Source organism: Canis lupus, chromosome 32 (genome assembly GCF_003254725.2).
Source record: "Canis lupus dingo isolate Sandy chromosome 32, ASM325472v2, whole genome shotgun sequence".
NCBI lineage: Eukaryota > Metazoa > Chordata > Mammalia > Carnivora > Canidae > Canis > Canis lupus.
The window spans coordinates 29,929,557-29,944,864 of record NC_064274.1 but is presented as its reverse complement, the minus strand read 5'-3'; the positions used below and the strand labels follow the sequence as shown (position 1 = coordinate 29,944,864).

General features: G+C 45.0%; 1 protein-coding gene and 1 long non-coding RNA gene across 3 annotated transcripts; one reads left to right on the top strand and one right to left on the bottom strand.

The window, feature by feature from the left end:
- Positions 1-1,076: 1,076 nt before the first annotated feature.
- On the bottom strand, positions 1,077-2,096 carry LOC112671640 (uncharacterized). Its single transcript, XR_003143756.3, has 2 exons — positions 1,961-2,096; positions 1,077-1,371 (listed from the first exon to the last, which is right to left on the bottom strand). It is a non-coding gene; the product is annotated as an uncharacterized LOC112671640 (long non-coding RNA).
- CASP6 (caspase 6) lies at positions 1,936-15,050 on the top strand. 2 transcript variants are annotated; one of them, XM_035709797.1, is made up of 7 exons: positions 1,936-2,182; positions 7,626-7,668; positions 8,187-8,333; positions 8,754-8,830; positions 10,994-11,169; positions 13,629-13,788; positions 14,419-15,050. In XM_035709797.1, exons 1-7 carry the CDS (start codon positions 1,951-1,953, stop codon positions 14,655-14,657), a joined length of 1,074 nt encoding a protein of 357 aa, XP_035565690.1. In that variant the 5' UTR covers positions 1,936-1,950; the 3' UTR covers positions 14,658-15,050. The 2 variants fall into 2 exon arrangements, with proteins under 2 accessions (XP_035565690.1, XP_025321685.1); XM_025465900.3 differs by lacking the exon at positions 1,936-2,182 and adding an exon at positions 2,273-2,609.
- The last annotated feature ends 258 nt before the right edge of the window (positions 15,051-15,308 follow it).

Here is a 15,308-nt window from a genome sequence, read left to right as displayed (position 1 = left end):
TTCACACATAATGTATTTGCAGTATATTCATTCAGGGACTGGTTATAATAATTGAAGTAGCCCCTTTAGTTGGCTGTTTTTCCTCACGGCTTAATCTTACAAAACCAGCCATTGCTCAAATCATAAAAGCAAGAATGAGTTGATGTAACCAGTATACTAGAAATAACTAATAGTTACTAATAAAAATAACTAAAACTGATCAGTGGTATCCTCTTGGCATATAAGCCATAGTGATGTTAGGCTTTTCTGCCTCAGGCTGAGGTTTCCAAAATATCCTTCAAAATCTCCTTGCTCACGACTTTACAAACCTTTTTTGTTGGCTTTTAGCTTTTCTTAAGTGTAGGAATCAGGATTATAGAAACTAATATTTCCGTGACTTATATAGGGAAAACCAGAAGGTTTAGTGGAGTAAACTAAAAAACAAAACAAAAAGACCAAAATTTGAGGATTATCTCTGAAATCTGTTCCGTATGTTTCATTTCTAGGATAGGTGACAGCTAAGATCTTCAGTTTCAAAGTTCTATGAAAGTGCATTCAAGCCATCTATTGAGTAACTTTCAGTCTTTAGGGTATCTTAATTATTTTAATACGGATTTGCGTTAGGTTTTTTTGGGGGGGGGTTGTTTTGTTTTTTGAGAAGGTAGGATTGGTAGGATTCTAGTCCGTCTATGTCAGTGGTTTTCAAATGTGAGCATGCAGTTGATTCACTGGATTCTGGCATTAAAAACACCTAGTGGGCCCCACCCCCAGCTCCTCATTCAGGAGATACACTTCTATAGGTCCCAGGAGTTTGCATTTCTAGTAAGTTCCTAGATGGTGTTGATACTGCTGGCTCAGAGACCACAGTTTGAGAAGAGGCCTAGATAGTCTGCAGTAGCTACAAATAATGAACTGAAAGCTTACTGTGGGCTAGGTACTGTTCTAGAAGTTTGGCAGTTTCTGTCTCCAAAACTTGAGTAACCTTGGTCGCCATTTTATAGAGAAGAATTTGAAACTGGGAGAGGTTAAGTTGCATTATTTGTGCAAATGTCTCACAGCTAAGAAAATGGAGCCAGGATTAGAATCTAGGCAGCCTGTTTTCCAATCCTAGGCACTTACCCCTTTTATTAGGATAGCTATTGCTTTACAAGGCTAAAATTACATACTTAAAATTCTGAAATACGTATCCTAAAGTGCTTTGTACTTACATCTGAAGATAGACAAGATTTTATTTTAAAATATAACCACATGTTTTAAAAATAAAATATTCTGAGATAACAAGGTACTTGGAAGGGTAACAGATTCCTTTATCTGCTCCTTTCAGATAAGTGGAAGGTCAGCCAACTGGGGATCCACTGATAGAGGGAGTGTTTTCAGGATTCAGAGAAGACCCTGAAAATTAGGCAAAAGGACAGGAAGTTCTGGTGGTCAGATAACACATTCAAACTGAATAAAGTCCAGAGTGCAAATGCTGAAACCCTGGATCTCATTCAATGGATAAATATTTACTGAGCACCTCCTACAGGCTAAGCAACTGTGCCAGGTAATGGGGAAACCAAAAGGCCAATCCTTTCAATGAGCTAAAGATGATAACAAATATGAGTTCTTTGAAGCCAGGCACTGTTTTAAGTAGTCAATTTGACCTAATTAGCACAAAACCATATAAGGCAAAAAGAATGATATTCCATGTCTTAAGTAGAAAGTAACTAAAGTCGATTTCTGAAATACAGCAAAATGAACACTAGTAAATGACATGGGATGAGGAAAAACCTGATTTCATATCTGAGTTAGTAACCGAGCACACGTAGGAAAAGTTACCAAGTTATATTTTTTCTCTCCCCAATCAGGGTAGTATTTATAGAGGACGGATCCCTTATACTTTTAATGTATTAGAAATGATGCCTTAACCCATTCTTTTCCCATTCTGAAGATGGTTACTTTTTTAAATGACAAGGCCCAGAGAAGTAAAAGATGAAGCCACCTGTTCAGCCGAGGTTAGAGTTGTTCACTGGGGCAAATTTACACAATAGCCAACCACCCAAGGAGGAGCTCCCGTTACAGGCCACGTTGAGCGCCCGGGCGGGCCCACTTAGCGCGCGCTGTTCGGCATTTTCGGGCGGGGACAACAGGCTCGCTCCAGAAAAGGCTCCATCTGTAGGCTCCAAAGTTCGGGCTCCGAATTTCTGCGCGATTGCTATCCCTGGTAAAGGGATAACTTTACCCAGGAAAGCCAGACTTTTAGTTTTACTTTGTCCCGAATCCCCCCAAGAGCTTTTACGAGAGATCCTAACGGGTCCAGTACAGCAGCTGGCTCGGGAAGGCCGGTCCCCTCGGAGCCGGTCGGGAGGAGCAAAGCCCGGGGGCGGAGACTGCGGGCCCCGTGCGAGCCGGGGGGCAACCGGCGCTTCCCGAGGCCCGGGCCGGTCTCCAGGCGCCAGGCGCCAGGCGGACGGACGCCGCGAGCTCGGGAGTGGCGGGCGGGCCCCCGGGGCGGCGGCGCGGGCTCGCGGGCGGCGCAGGAAGGGGCGGGGGCTCGCGGGCGGCGCAGGAAGCGGAGGTCGCGGGCGTCGGAGCTGCGCCCGGGGCCGCGATGAGCTCGGCGCCGGGGCCCCGCCGGGCTGGGCCTGCAGGTAGGCGGGGGCCGGGCGGCTTCCGAGGGCGGCTTGCGGGGCCCGGGGGGCGCTCGGGGCCGGCGGGGCAGCGCGTTAGCTCTTCGGTCTGTTAAGGCCCCCGGCACTTGGCCCGGGCCGTCGGGGCCGCCTTCCCAGGCGTCTGCCTTCGAGGCCCCGCGCCCGCTCCTTAGGGAAGCTCGCTTTTGGAAGTTGGGTCCAGGTGTTCCTTTCTCACTCCAGGGACTGCGTGCGTCGCCCTGAGAGCATAGGCGGCCCGCGGGAGCCCCCGGGCAAGGCGCTACCTGACCGGGGCAGCCCGGGCCGTGTGCATCCCCGCGGGAACCACCTCTTCCTCCGCGGCTGCTACGGGGACCTGCGAACATTCTTCCCTGCCACTAACTATCTCTGATAGCTCTAGAAATTTCGAGCCTGGCCATAGTTAGAAAGAAAGAAAAGAAAGAAAAGAAAGAAAAGAAAGAAAGGAAAGGAAGAAAGAAAGGAAAGGAAGAAAGAAAGGAAAGGAAGAAAGAAAGGAAAGAAAAGAAAAAAGAAAAGAAAAGAAAGAAGAGAAGGTTGAACCTGGCAGAGTGCCTTACGCCCGCTCTTTAGTCTCTGCCGCGCCAGGCCGGCTCGCCCGGAGCAGGTCGTAGGAAGGCACCTTGGCCATTCGGGGAGCCGCCTTGGTGGGAGGCGCAGTGCAGGCCCAGGGCCACTCCCGTTGTGGATTCCGTGCCGAGGCGGGGGTCCAGGAGGCCCACCACTTTCAGGGCACCCCCCCCCCCATTCTTTTTACCCGTCGCTTTCCTTTTCCTACCTGTGCCCTTTTCTCTCCATTCCATCCCTTTTTTACTGTGAGGCCTGACATACTTTACTTAATATAGGATGATTTATCAGATTCTTAATAGGGAATATGGGTAGGTTTTCATAGATATTGCGGTGAATGAAGATGGTGACGCCAGACGCTGGAGAAGTCCGGAGAAATGAACCCTTGGTTTAGGAAGGTAGCTGGCCTCTGTGTAGGAGGACTTTAACGTGGCGACCAGCCTGCAGAGACTTTGGTTTATAGGCGGACCTGGCCTTCAGTCCCAGCTCCCCTGCACTGTCCCGGAACAGGCCTGGGGGACTCTCCGGATCTCTGCCTCAGGGACTGTGGAGCTGAGGGAGAGAAGGTATGTAAAGTGCCAGGCCATCAACAAATGCCAGCTGGCAGGACTATCTGGAGGGATTATCAAATCCAGGTGAGGAGAAGAAAAAGGAGTGACTGGTTTTGTAAAACATTAACCGGCTTGAGCAAAGAGGTGGTGGGTGCATCATGGTGAAAAGGAAGATTGCCTGAATCAGAGGCAAGAAGTACAAAGAGGTCAAGAGTCAAGTTTAATGACGGACCCATTTTTGATAAATAGGTTATAGATGCACAGGAACTTACAAATCTGTTACATAGGGTATCTCCATTAAATTTTACTTTTTCCATGTCAACAGAGCCATTTACTCTTAGGCAGTAAATTTGTATTCCTGCAATGTGATGATGACACTTGTTAAAGTGCGTCCTTTCTGAAGGTTTGCCTGCCGAAGACATCCACTTAGAGTGACCACAACAGAGTCACGGTGTAGTATTTTCTGCAGAGCCTGGGTGAAATTTATTAACTCCAGTCCAGTTTTGGAACTTAGGTTCTAACATCTATGTCCATCACTTTCTGGGTTTTTTTTTTTTTAATGATTTTATTTATTTATTCATGAGAGACACACTTAGAGAGGAAGAGACATGGGCAGAGGGAGAAGCAGGCTCCACACAGGGATCCCGATGTGGGACTCGTTCCCAGGACTCCAGATCACACCTGAGCCAAAGGCAGCGGCTCAACCGCTGAACCACCCAGGTGCCCCCGCTTTCTGTTCTGATTGAACAAATTGCTAGAAGAGAATGGCAGCTGGACCTGGTCATTGTGGGTTCTGCAAGGTGCAGGGTGCCCTTAGATGGGGTTTGAGCTGGCGAGGGTCAGAAATAAGTTCTCAGAGTCCAGTTTCTTTCTGCATTCATAGTACTAACAGTAACAACAAAACACTTTTTAAAAGTCCCTCAGAGATTGCCGTATCTTGAAACTGAATGTTATTTTAAGTTCTCTGGAGCTACTTGAAACTAGCTATCTTTCCTAAACCTATAGGTCACGTCTAAGCTGAGGGCAGTGTTTGAGACCAGCCAAATGCACAGCTTAAATTACATCTAGCCAGGAGGAATGCTGCAATTCCTTCCTTGGACTGTAAAAAAAAAAAATGGATTTTTTTCTTTTGCCTGGAGGACCTTATTTATTTACATATCTGTGTCCCATATTAGCCTGAGAGAAACTTAAGGACATTTCTCATTTGTATAAAAAATGAATTTTAACGACCCAATCAAATGTGCATCTCCAATGTTTTCGCCCTCGATGATGTGAGTCAGTTTGGTGACCGGCCGTTTGCACAGCTTCCACCCGCTGCACTTCAAGCTGCCGTAGTCTCCCCAGTGTGGAGCAAAAAGCGGCAAGAGGTGAGCTCCTGGGTCTGCTGCCCTGTGCACCGTGTTAGAGATGGTGCTTTCCAGATTGGGCAGGTTTGGGGGGAACGAATGAGGTGATGGTCCTTCACACAAGGATTGAATGTGATCAGTTTGAGATGTGTTGTGGAACTGGTTTAAAGGTAAGGAGGTGCAGGGATCCCTGGGTGGCTCAGCGGTTTGGCGCCTGCCTTCAGCCCAGGGCGTGATCCTGGGGTCCTGGGATCGAGTCCCGCGGCGGGCTCCTGGCATGGAGCCTGCTTCTCCCTCCTCCTGTGTCTCTGCCTCTCTTTCTGTGTCTTTCACGAATAAATGAATTAAAAAAAAAAAAAAGATAAGGAGGTAGGTCCTGGAACCCTTTTGAAAATGGACAGAGACAAAATTCCTGTGGCTTAGTAGGGCAGTGTGGAGAGTAGGAAGTGATCCCGGTGGGTGGGGTGAGAGGTGGGCAGTATGCAGGGTAGGGGTCTCCTTCAGCGCGGAGGGTGAGGGGTACTTGGGTAGGATTGTGTGATGTAGGAGGACTCTCCAGAAGAGTGGTGTCTGCAGGAAGAAGTGTCCTGGGCGGAGCAGTGTCGCAGAAGGTGTCCTAGAGGGGCACCGGGTGGCTCAGCCGGTGACCTGACCGTCTTCCTTCGGCCCAGGGCGTCATCCCGGAATCCCGGATCGAGTCCCGCGTCGGGCGCCCTGCAGGGAGCTGCTTCTCCCTCTGCCTGTGTCTCTGCCTCTCTCTCTCTCTCTGTGTCTCTCAGGAGGAAATAGATAAAAATCTTAGAAAAAGTGTCCTAGTGAGTGAGAGGCCGCCGGGCCTGCAGTGGGCGGCGCGGGGCAGCAGCGAGGGGCCCCGAGGTCGCCTGGCGGAGCCCAAGCCCGGGGAATACTAGGGTATTCGGCAGAGCAGGGGTGAAGCGGCCAGTGGCCGAGGGGCTGCGCGGCGAGGACGCCCGGGGGCAGGGGGGCTGGTGGGGAGCACCCACGTCCCCGCAGAGCAGAGGGGGCGCGCCCAGGGGAGCCGGGGCAGAGCGCGTCTCGGCAGGGAGGGGCTGCCGGGCAGGGCAGGGGCGCCCAGGCCCGCGGAGCGCAGGGGGCACCGGTCCGCACGGCTCGCGGGGGGCGGGGGGCGGGGGAGGGGCTGCGGGGGAAGCGCGCGCCGTCCCGGGTTAGTCCCGGGTTGGAACAGCCGTGGTCGGAGGAGGGAGCAGGACCCTCCCGGCGCCGCCGAGGGAGAGGGCCTGACCGGCTTCCGGTAGCGACTTCGAGGGGGAGGAGCGGCTTGCTACGCTCCCAATGCTGGTTTATTCATTACTTTCCCTCCCTTCAGGGCCGTTAGGTCTGTTAGTGAAAACAGGGCCACGGGTGCCTGGGGTGCCTGGGCCTCGGCTGTAGAAGATGCCGGCCCCCTGCTGTTCAGTGCACGAGCCGCTGGCCGCCGTGGTTCTTCAAATTAGGGCTCCGGTGACTCAGCTGCCTTGGGCTCAGGTCGTGATCCCGGGTCCTGGGATCGAGTCCCGCCTCGAGCTCCCCACGTGGAGCCTGCCTCTCCTCCCTCCGCCTGGGTCTCTGCCTCTCATGAATAAATAAAATCTTTTTTTAAAAAAATGAAATTAAATGAGAAACTGCCTTCCTTGGCTGCGCTAGCCCCAGTTCACATCCTCAGCCACTTGTGGCCTGCGGCGAGCATATAGGACAGCAGATGTACAGAACGGTTCCCTCGCTGCAGAAAGTTCTGGTGCACGGCACTGATGCAAGAGTAGGGAAGGGTTCAGTGAAGGGTGGCCCACAAGGTCCCTGTCACGTGATGGGTTGCAAGTGCCAGTGTGCCACTCAGGAGATCCAAAATTTAGGCCTTTGCCCTTGCCTCTCCCCTTTCCCCGCCCAGACCTCTCCCTCTTCCAGGTCAGGGTAATCCGGTATTAACCACACACGGTGTTTCAGTTCTGTGTAGAATGTCTTCGTTTACAGAGATAGCTGCAAAAACATTTTCTGCAAAACATTCCCGTATTTCATTTGCTCTAGTCCATAGTTCTGCGATTGCATTACTCTGTTTCTGTAGGCATATTCTGCAGTGAATGCATTTGCATCGTATTTTCTCTATTTCTCTTGATCGTACACTTCCCATTTTGCAAATGAGAATTTGGGGTGAGAAAGTTGAGCTGTCAGTTTATCGTTCATTTATTATTAAGCAGCTTCCCTTCCTTGCCCCCCTTCTTTTCATATACTTTGACATTTATTTTTTATTTTAAAGATTTTATTTATTCATGAGTCACACTCAGAGAGGCTGAGACCCAGGCAGAGGGAGAAGCAGGATCCCTCCAGGGAGCCTGATGCAGAACTCGATCCCAGGACCCCGGGATCACGACCTGAGCCGAAGGCAGATGCTCAACCACTGAGCCACCCAGGCACCCCATATACTCGACATTTAAGGGTTTAGGGCACGGGAGTTTTGCTGTGTTTTACTACAAGTCAAAAAGTAAATTAACAAAATTCAACTTTTTTTTTTTTAAAAGATGAGGAACAAAATGTGACGGAAACTGATGCCTTCTATAAGAGGTAGGAATGTGCTCTTTCCTAATAAAGATCTCTTCCTTTGCTGATCATGACCAGTCCACAAGAAGCAAGAAGGGGGTGCCTGGGAGTGAGTAGAGTGGAGAATGAGTGTTAGCATTGGAACAGGGGGCTCGTAGACCTGGGGGTTGGCTGCTGCCCCTGGTCATGTGAGGACCTACACTGATGTTCAAAATATTTAGGAACTGGTGTGGCGCAGACCCTGGAGCCAGAGCTGGGCCTGGGCGGGCTGGTATCCCCAGTTCCTGGACCAAAGATACCCCTGGAGGGGCCTGGGCGGGGGGTGCTCGGGATGGCTGCTGTTTACCAATCAGTACAGAAATATTTCAGCGTTTTCCTTACCAGTTTGGCTGTGAGGCTTTCCCAATGCACACCAGTAGCATGTCAGCCTGGCAGGGGAGGGGAAAAGGGCAGACCTGTCTGCCCCACATGTGGGTCTTGGGCATAGAGCTCGTTATTTAGTGTGACTTAAAGTGATTATTGTTTAAACTTCTCATCAACAGAGAAATGTTTGACCCGGAAGAAAAGTACAAAATGGACCACAAGAGGAGAGGAATTGCTTTGATCTTCAATCACGAGCGGTTCTTCTGGCACCTAACATTGCCGGACAGGCGCGGCACCAGCGCAGACAGGGATAATCTCGTGCGCAGGTACTGGTTTTATCTACATGTCACAAGGATGGGACATTTACAGGATACTCGTCAGAACTTGTTCCTACCAAGGAAATAACAGAGCAAGAGTGTCTGAAGGGGAGCCTCGCTTGGGCAGAGCAGCCCATGAGAACTGGCCTCAGTTTTCTTCCTAACTCTCTTCTATTAAATGTTAACAGGCTCCGCATCATCACATACATATTTGCATAGCAGATGACAGTATCCTAACTTGAACCGTTATAAGTAAATCCTTTCCTACTGTGGGTGACCAGGGGAAACCATCATTGTCATATTTCATTTTTTCTTTCCCAAGATCAATTTATAGGTCATAAAAACATGTATAGATATATGTATTCCAAGTAAATATGGGTATGTGACAACTTTGAATAGCTCATAAGCTAATATCCAGTTTATCACCAGGTTTTCAGAACTAGGATTTGAGGTGAAATGCTTTAATGATCTTAAAGCAGAAGAACTACTGCTCAAAATTCATGAGGGTGAGTAGTTTTCCTATTTATCTTCTGAGGGGATTAGTATCCTATCTATAAATACATCCAAATACTTAACTGTGTTGTAAAACAAAAAGTCTTACCAACTAATTTAGCATGGATTACAGGTCTGGTTGTGCCTCTGCTTATATGTTATTACCCACCAGATTCAGAGACTTTTGCAAAGTATTATGCCTCCAAACTTTGTATTTAGCATACCACTCGTTACAGTCTGTTATTTTAGAAATGAATGAAATGGCCTCATTTGGCAATTAAAAGTCAAAGTGCAAATACTACAGATGCTGGGCAGCTTTTTTTTTTTTAAAGATTTTATTTATTTATTCATGAGAAAAACAGAGAGAGGCAGAGACACAGGCAGAGGGAGAAGCAGGCTCCCTGTAGAAAGCCTGATGTGGGACTTGATCCAAGAACTCCAGGATCACCACCTGAGCTGAAGGCAGATGCTCAACCGCTGAACCACACAGACATCCTTTTTGAGGGTGGGGGGTGGTCATGTTTCAATTCACTCCTATACCCAAGTTTTGTACTGGCTTCAAAATATTATGGCTTCAAAATATTTTATTTAAAAAAAATGGTTTTACATATATTGTCTCTAAATTTCTACATCACTATGCAGTAGGTACTCTAACTTATGTTTATCATAATTACTGCGTGCCGTGGATTTTCAAGTCATTTGCAATGGACTGTTATAATTATGTATTTATGCTGCAGAGGTTTTTAAAAAATGAGGTGTAATTGATGTGTAACATATCAGTTTCAGGTGTACAACAAAATGATTCAGTGTTTGTATACATTGTAAAATGGTGACCACAGTATGTAGTTGCCATCTGTCACCATAGAGAATTACAAAAAAAATTTTCTTGTGATAAGGATTTTAAAATTTTACTTAGCAACTTTCAAATATATAATACAGTATTATTATAAGCACTAGGCTGTGTATCACATCCCCATGATTTCTTTTATAATTGGAAGCCTGTACCTTTTGACCCACTTTATCATACCTAATAGCAACCACCAATCTGTTCTCTATCTGTGGGTTTGGCTTGGTTTTTTTTTTTTAGATTCCACATGTAAGTGAGATCGTATGGTATTTGTGTTTCTCAGATTTATTTCATTTACCATAATGACCTCAAGATCCATGTTATTGCAAAGGCCAGGGTTTCCTTTTTTATGGCTGAAGAATAATCAGCTATAAATGGATATATATATATGCACACGTACATATATTTATATCTGTATATCTATATCTCATTTTCTTCATTCATTCACTGATGGACACTTAGGTTGTTTGCATATCCTGACCATTGTGCTTCAGTGAGCATGGGGGATGCAAGTGTCTTTCCAAATTAGTATTTTCGTTTCCATCAATAAATTCTAATAGTGGAACTGCTGGATCCTGTGGTAGTTCTGTTTTTATTTTATTTTTTTTTTTATTTTTTATTTTATTTTTTTAAATTTATTTATGATAGGCACACAGTGAGAGAGAGAGAGAGAGAGGCAGAGACACAGGCAGAGGGAGAAGCAGGCTCCATGCACCGGGAGCCCGACGTGGGATTCGATCCCGGGTCTCCAGGATCGCGCCCTGGGCCAAAGGCAGGCGCTAAACCACTGCGCCACCCAGGGATCCCAGTTCTGTTTTTAAATTTTGAGTCTCTGTACTAGACTCCTTTAATCTATAAATCATTTTAATTTTAACTGGCTACTTACCAGGTTTTCTACTATATTGCTCATAAGGTTTGGAAGTTGTAAATGCTGCTGACATACAGCGAAGCTGCTACATTCACTGGGGGTGGCGACAGCACATAGCAGTTGTTAATTAGTAGTTGCTTGGTCTTTCCCATCTGTTCTCAGAAGTTCTCTGCTAATTCAAAGAAACTTTTATTACACAATAATCCCATTATGTTTTCTGTGTCATTATTCTTTGTTGTAGAAGAGCTAATGAAATTTGTTTAAACTTTTAGTAGGTTTTTAAAAATCAGATACAGTATGGTTTTGATTAAAGACTAAGTTATGTTTCCTTTTTACATTTATTATAATAAATTTTCCTCCTCCATCATATGTAGCTTTATTCTAGTGTTAGTAAATTGAATTTTTTATATGTACATAATAAACATCTTTATTTCTTTGTGAACTCTTGGGGGACTTTTACAGCATCAACCTCTAGCCACATAGATGCCGATTGCTTTTTATGTGTGTTCCTCAGTCATGGTGAAGGAAATCACATTTATGCATATGATGCCAAAATTGAAATTCAGACACTGACTGGCTTATTCAAAGGAGACAAATGTCAGAGCCTAGTTGGAAAACCCAAGATATTTATCATTCAGGTAAGACTGATTATGTTACAATCTTAACTGTAAGTCCATGGTTTTGCACATGTGATTATAAAGAACTAAAGCCAATTTTGCAAAGTAATTTTCTCCATTAATTGGAAAGGCCAGGGCCGCTTTGGGTTCCTAGCCAATCAGAGTTGCAATTAGTTAGCAATTCCCATTAGTAGTAATTCCTTCTTAAGAAGGAATAAATAATAAAGATTATCAGTTTATTAATAGATTGACATTTGAAAGGACTTAAAATAACCAATGTGCCACACTCTGGCCCAGCCAACGTCAAGGGGAGCTGCCAGAAAAAGGGTCTCTTAAGAGCACCACGCATGGAGGCCAGTGGGCAGAATGCAGGTATTCTGGGGCTAGCTTACTTCACCCTCTCACCTTTACCTTCAACCAAACTGGTATTAGGGATAAAAATGTTTGGGCCTGAAACATCTCATTTGGCACATCAGTAAGGAATTTGCACCATGTTCCAGTGCCTGCAATTCTGTATGTATAAACAGCATGGAAGGCATGGCCACATTCCACCTGCCATAAAGCCTTAAGGGGAGGGAGTAGGGGATCTATAAGAATGACCCATGGTTTTTGTTGTGACAACAGCATTGGAGTATCTGTCACATACAGTTAGAGTTACAGCTCTAGAACATAAGGCAGGGCATGGGTTGGAGAAGTACATTTGAGAGTAGTGAGATGAATGGTCATGGCAGCCTTGGGAGTAGATGAGTTTGCACATATCAAGTATAGCTTGAAAAACGAGTGTAAAACAGAAACGAGAAAGGAAAGACACTGAGGGGGATGGCCCAGCAAACGGGAAAAATCAGGGAAAATCATGACATGAGTGCTTCATGAAAAGGAGTGCCAGTACCGACAGAGACAAGAGAATTAGAAATAACTAGCAAGCTACTATGTGGGGATAGACACAAAGGAGGAAAATATTTTGCCAAGTTATTTTATTCCTCTGTGCCTCCGATTCTTCATCTGTGAAACGGGGAGAAAATAGCACTGCCTTATGGGTGGCTGTGAGGATAAACAGCCGCCTAACAAATGGAAAAAGACTGAACAGTGCCTAGTACATGCAAGCCCTCAATAAAGGCTAGCTCTCAGCTGACTGTCACTGATTTGGCAAGTGAGAGCATCAAAATTCTAGGTGTTTTATATGACCTAGAGGAAGACAGTGGGGAAAGTAAGTTCTGAAAAAAAGCCTGGTAACGTAAGATTAAAATCTCCCTGTAAAAATGGAGTATTAGGGGTCTATTTATCTGAGCACTGAAGTCACTCAGGACTTTTTTTAAAGCTTATAACTCTTCAAATACCACTATGAAATTGTATTAAATTTACAAGGTCTGCCGGAACAAAGTACACAGCTTGAGTGGCTTAAACAATATAAATGCTTTTTTTTTTTTTTTTTTTTTTTTTAAACACAGTTCTGGAGGTTAGAAGTCTGAGATCAAGCTAGCAGTTGTCCTTGGCTTGGACATGGCAGTCTTGTCCCTGTACCTTCACATGGTCTTTCCTCTGTGCATGTCTGTGTCCTAATCTAAGACGCTAATTATAAATTAGAAGCACAGTAGACCTCATTTTACCTTAGTTACTTTTTCAAAGGCCGTGTCTCGAAATAGTCACATTTGAGATTCTGAGGGTTCGGACTTCTACATATAAATGGGAGGGGGTGACAAAATTCACCCCATAACAGTCATTTAAGAGTAGAAATTAATGTCAGCCTTTGTGTGATTCAGGATTGGTGGATAAGAATTTGAGACACTCTGAAGTACAAGCAAAAAGAAAACGGCACATGAAAAGATGTCTTCTCAGGTCAGGTGGTAGCATTTTGACAGTTTATGGCAGCAGCTAAGCAAGCACAACCCAGTCTGGGAATATATTCCCTAATTCAATAGAAACACTAGGCAAGGGGCACCTGGGTGGTTCAGTCAGTTAAGTGTCTGCCTTTGGCTCATGATCCCAGGGTCCTGGGATCGAGTCCCACGTTGGGCTCCCTGCTCAGCAGAGTCAGCTTCTTCCTCTCCTTCTGCCCTTCCCCCTGCTTGTTCTAATAAAAAAAAAAAAAAAAAATCTTAAAAAAAGAAATACCTTAGGCAAATACCATAGCCTTTAAAAAAAGGGGTAGCATCCTGGTGCTATAGTGTGGTTAATCCATAAGAAACCTTAGAACCACAGAGGCTTTCTCTATAGCATACCTTTCCATCCACACAATCTGGTATACAGTTGAGGAAGACAGTTTTTTGAAGACATTAATTAAAAGAAAACCTAAGTAGGGAAAAACTGTCAGCTTAATTTGCTCCAGAACTTGACAGCATGGTTTCTGAATTACCTATAAAGGGGCTTCTGTTGATGCTGATGTGGAAGTGTGCTAAATTCTACATTCACTGTAAGTATTAAACACTGGGAAGAAAAGAGTAGGTAAGAAAAGACAGTGGTTTTCCCTCCTCTTCTCCTAGGCCTGTCGAGGAGACCAGCATGACGTGCCAGTCCTTCCGTTGGATGTAGTGGATCATCGGACAGACAAGCTGGAGGACAACGTAACGGAGGTGGATGCGGCCTCAGTGTACACGTTGCCTGCTGGAGCGGATTTTCTCATGTGTTACTCTGTTGCAGAAGGTGGGTGGCTGTTTAATACAAACAAAGACTAGGCCTTCCTCAAAGACTAGGCCTTCCTGACTCGAGTTCCTGTAAGTTTTCCCTGGGCTTCAGACTGGTATTTTTGTCAGACACCTTGATTTGATACTAAAGTTCACAGTCTTAGAATAGATTTCTTTGCTCACATGGCAGACGGTGATATAGGAAATATAAAGTAACTTACAGAAAAATCATTCCTGAGAACCATGTTAAGTTATAAGTCAGATTGAATATTAGCTGCCTATTCTCCGTTGATTGTGCTGGTGTCATGATAATATTCATGGAATGCTTTGTTGAAGATACTTTGAAGATGGTTCTTCCTTGCTCATGCAGCAGACTATGTTTTCCTTTCTAATCTCATGTGTCAGAATTACCACTGGGTGACTATGATCTTAGGAATTTTTACGAACTAGAAAAACCCCATTTTCAGAAAATTGTATAAATTAATCCCTTTTCCCATATGAGACTAGTCAACTGAGAAAAACTATCACAGACACATCTTAACTCTGCAAAAATTTTTGAGAACTTCTATGGTGCTGCATTATAATGGTGTTTTTCACTTAAAGTAACTGAAAGCCAAAAAAACCTCAGTGCCCTTTTTCCTCCTTTTAGGTTATTATTCTCATCGGGAAACTGTGAATGGCTCATGGTACATTCAAGATCTGTGTGAGATGCTGGGAAAATTTGGCTCCTCCCTAGAGTTCACAGAACTACTCACCCTGGTGAACAGGAAAGTTTCTCAGCGCCGAGTGGACTTTTGCAAAGACCCAAATGCAATTGGAAAGAAGCAGGTTCCCTGCTTTGCCTCAATGCTAACTAAAAAGCTGCATTTCTTTCCGAAATCTAAATGATAGAATCTGTTTCATGTATCTATATTCAAAACACATTTTCCATCTTTTTATATAAGTAAGTATCATTAGGTTGAAATTTGATACAGCAATTTAAAATGTCTTAATGGTGTAATGAGAACTTAAAAAAATAGTTCCTATTGGTATTAGACATGGTGAAAGGGTTTGATATATGTGAAATGAAGTCCTCAGGGAATTACTATAAAGTAAAAATCCACAAGCGTTTGTAATACTTGATTTTTATAGTGAATCATGAGGTTAGTCAAAATATCTGGCTGGATTCAATTTGTATTTTGTGAAGCTTTTTTATAAATGTTTTATAATGTTTTTAAAGATTTTAGAAACCCAAAAATTAGTTGTTTTCCCTTAATAAAATATTTGAAATTCATATTTTAATTTTTCTAACTCACATTCTTATTGTGTAATTCAGAGTAGACTTGTTTTACTCGGGCATACAAATTCATCTACACATGGATTATCACTTTAAGATCTTATCTATTTGAGGGATGCCTGGGTGGCTCAGTGGTTGAGCATCTGCCTTCAGCCCAGGGCGTGATCCTGGAGACCCAGGATCGAGTCCCACATCGGGCTCCCTGCGTGGAGCCTGCTTCTCCTTCTGCCTGTGTCTCTGCCTCTCTCTCTGTGTCTCTCATA

Bases quoted from the DNA above. Each gene is read 5' to 3' on its own strand.
- CASP6 (XM_035709797.1), top strand. From the start codon at position 1,951: ATGAAGCCACCTGTTCAGCCGAGGTTAGAGTTGTTCACTGGGGCAAAT. The intron at 8,334-8,753 runs GTACTGGTTTTA...GTTTATCACCAG, and splicing joins AGGGATAATCTCGTGCGCAG to GTTTTCAGAACTAGGATTTG. The intron at 8,831-10,993 runs GTGAGTAGTTTT...GGACTTTTACAG, and splicing joins ACTGCTCAAAATTCATGAGG to CATCAACCTCTAGCCACATA.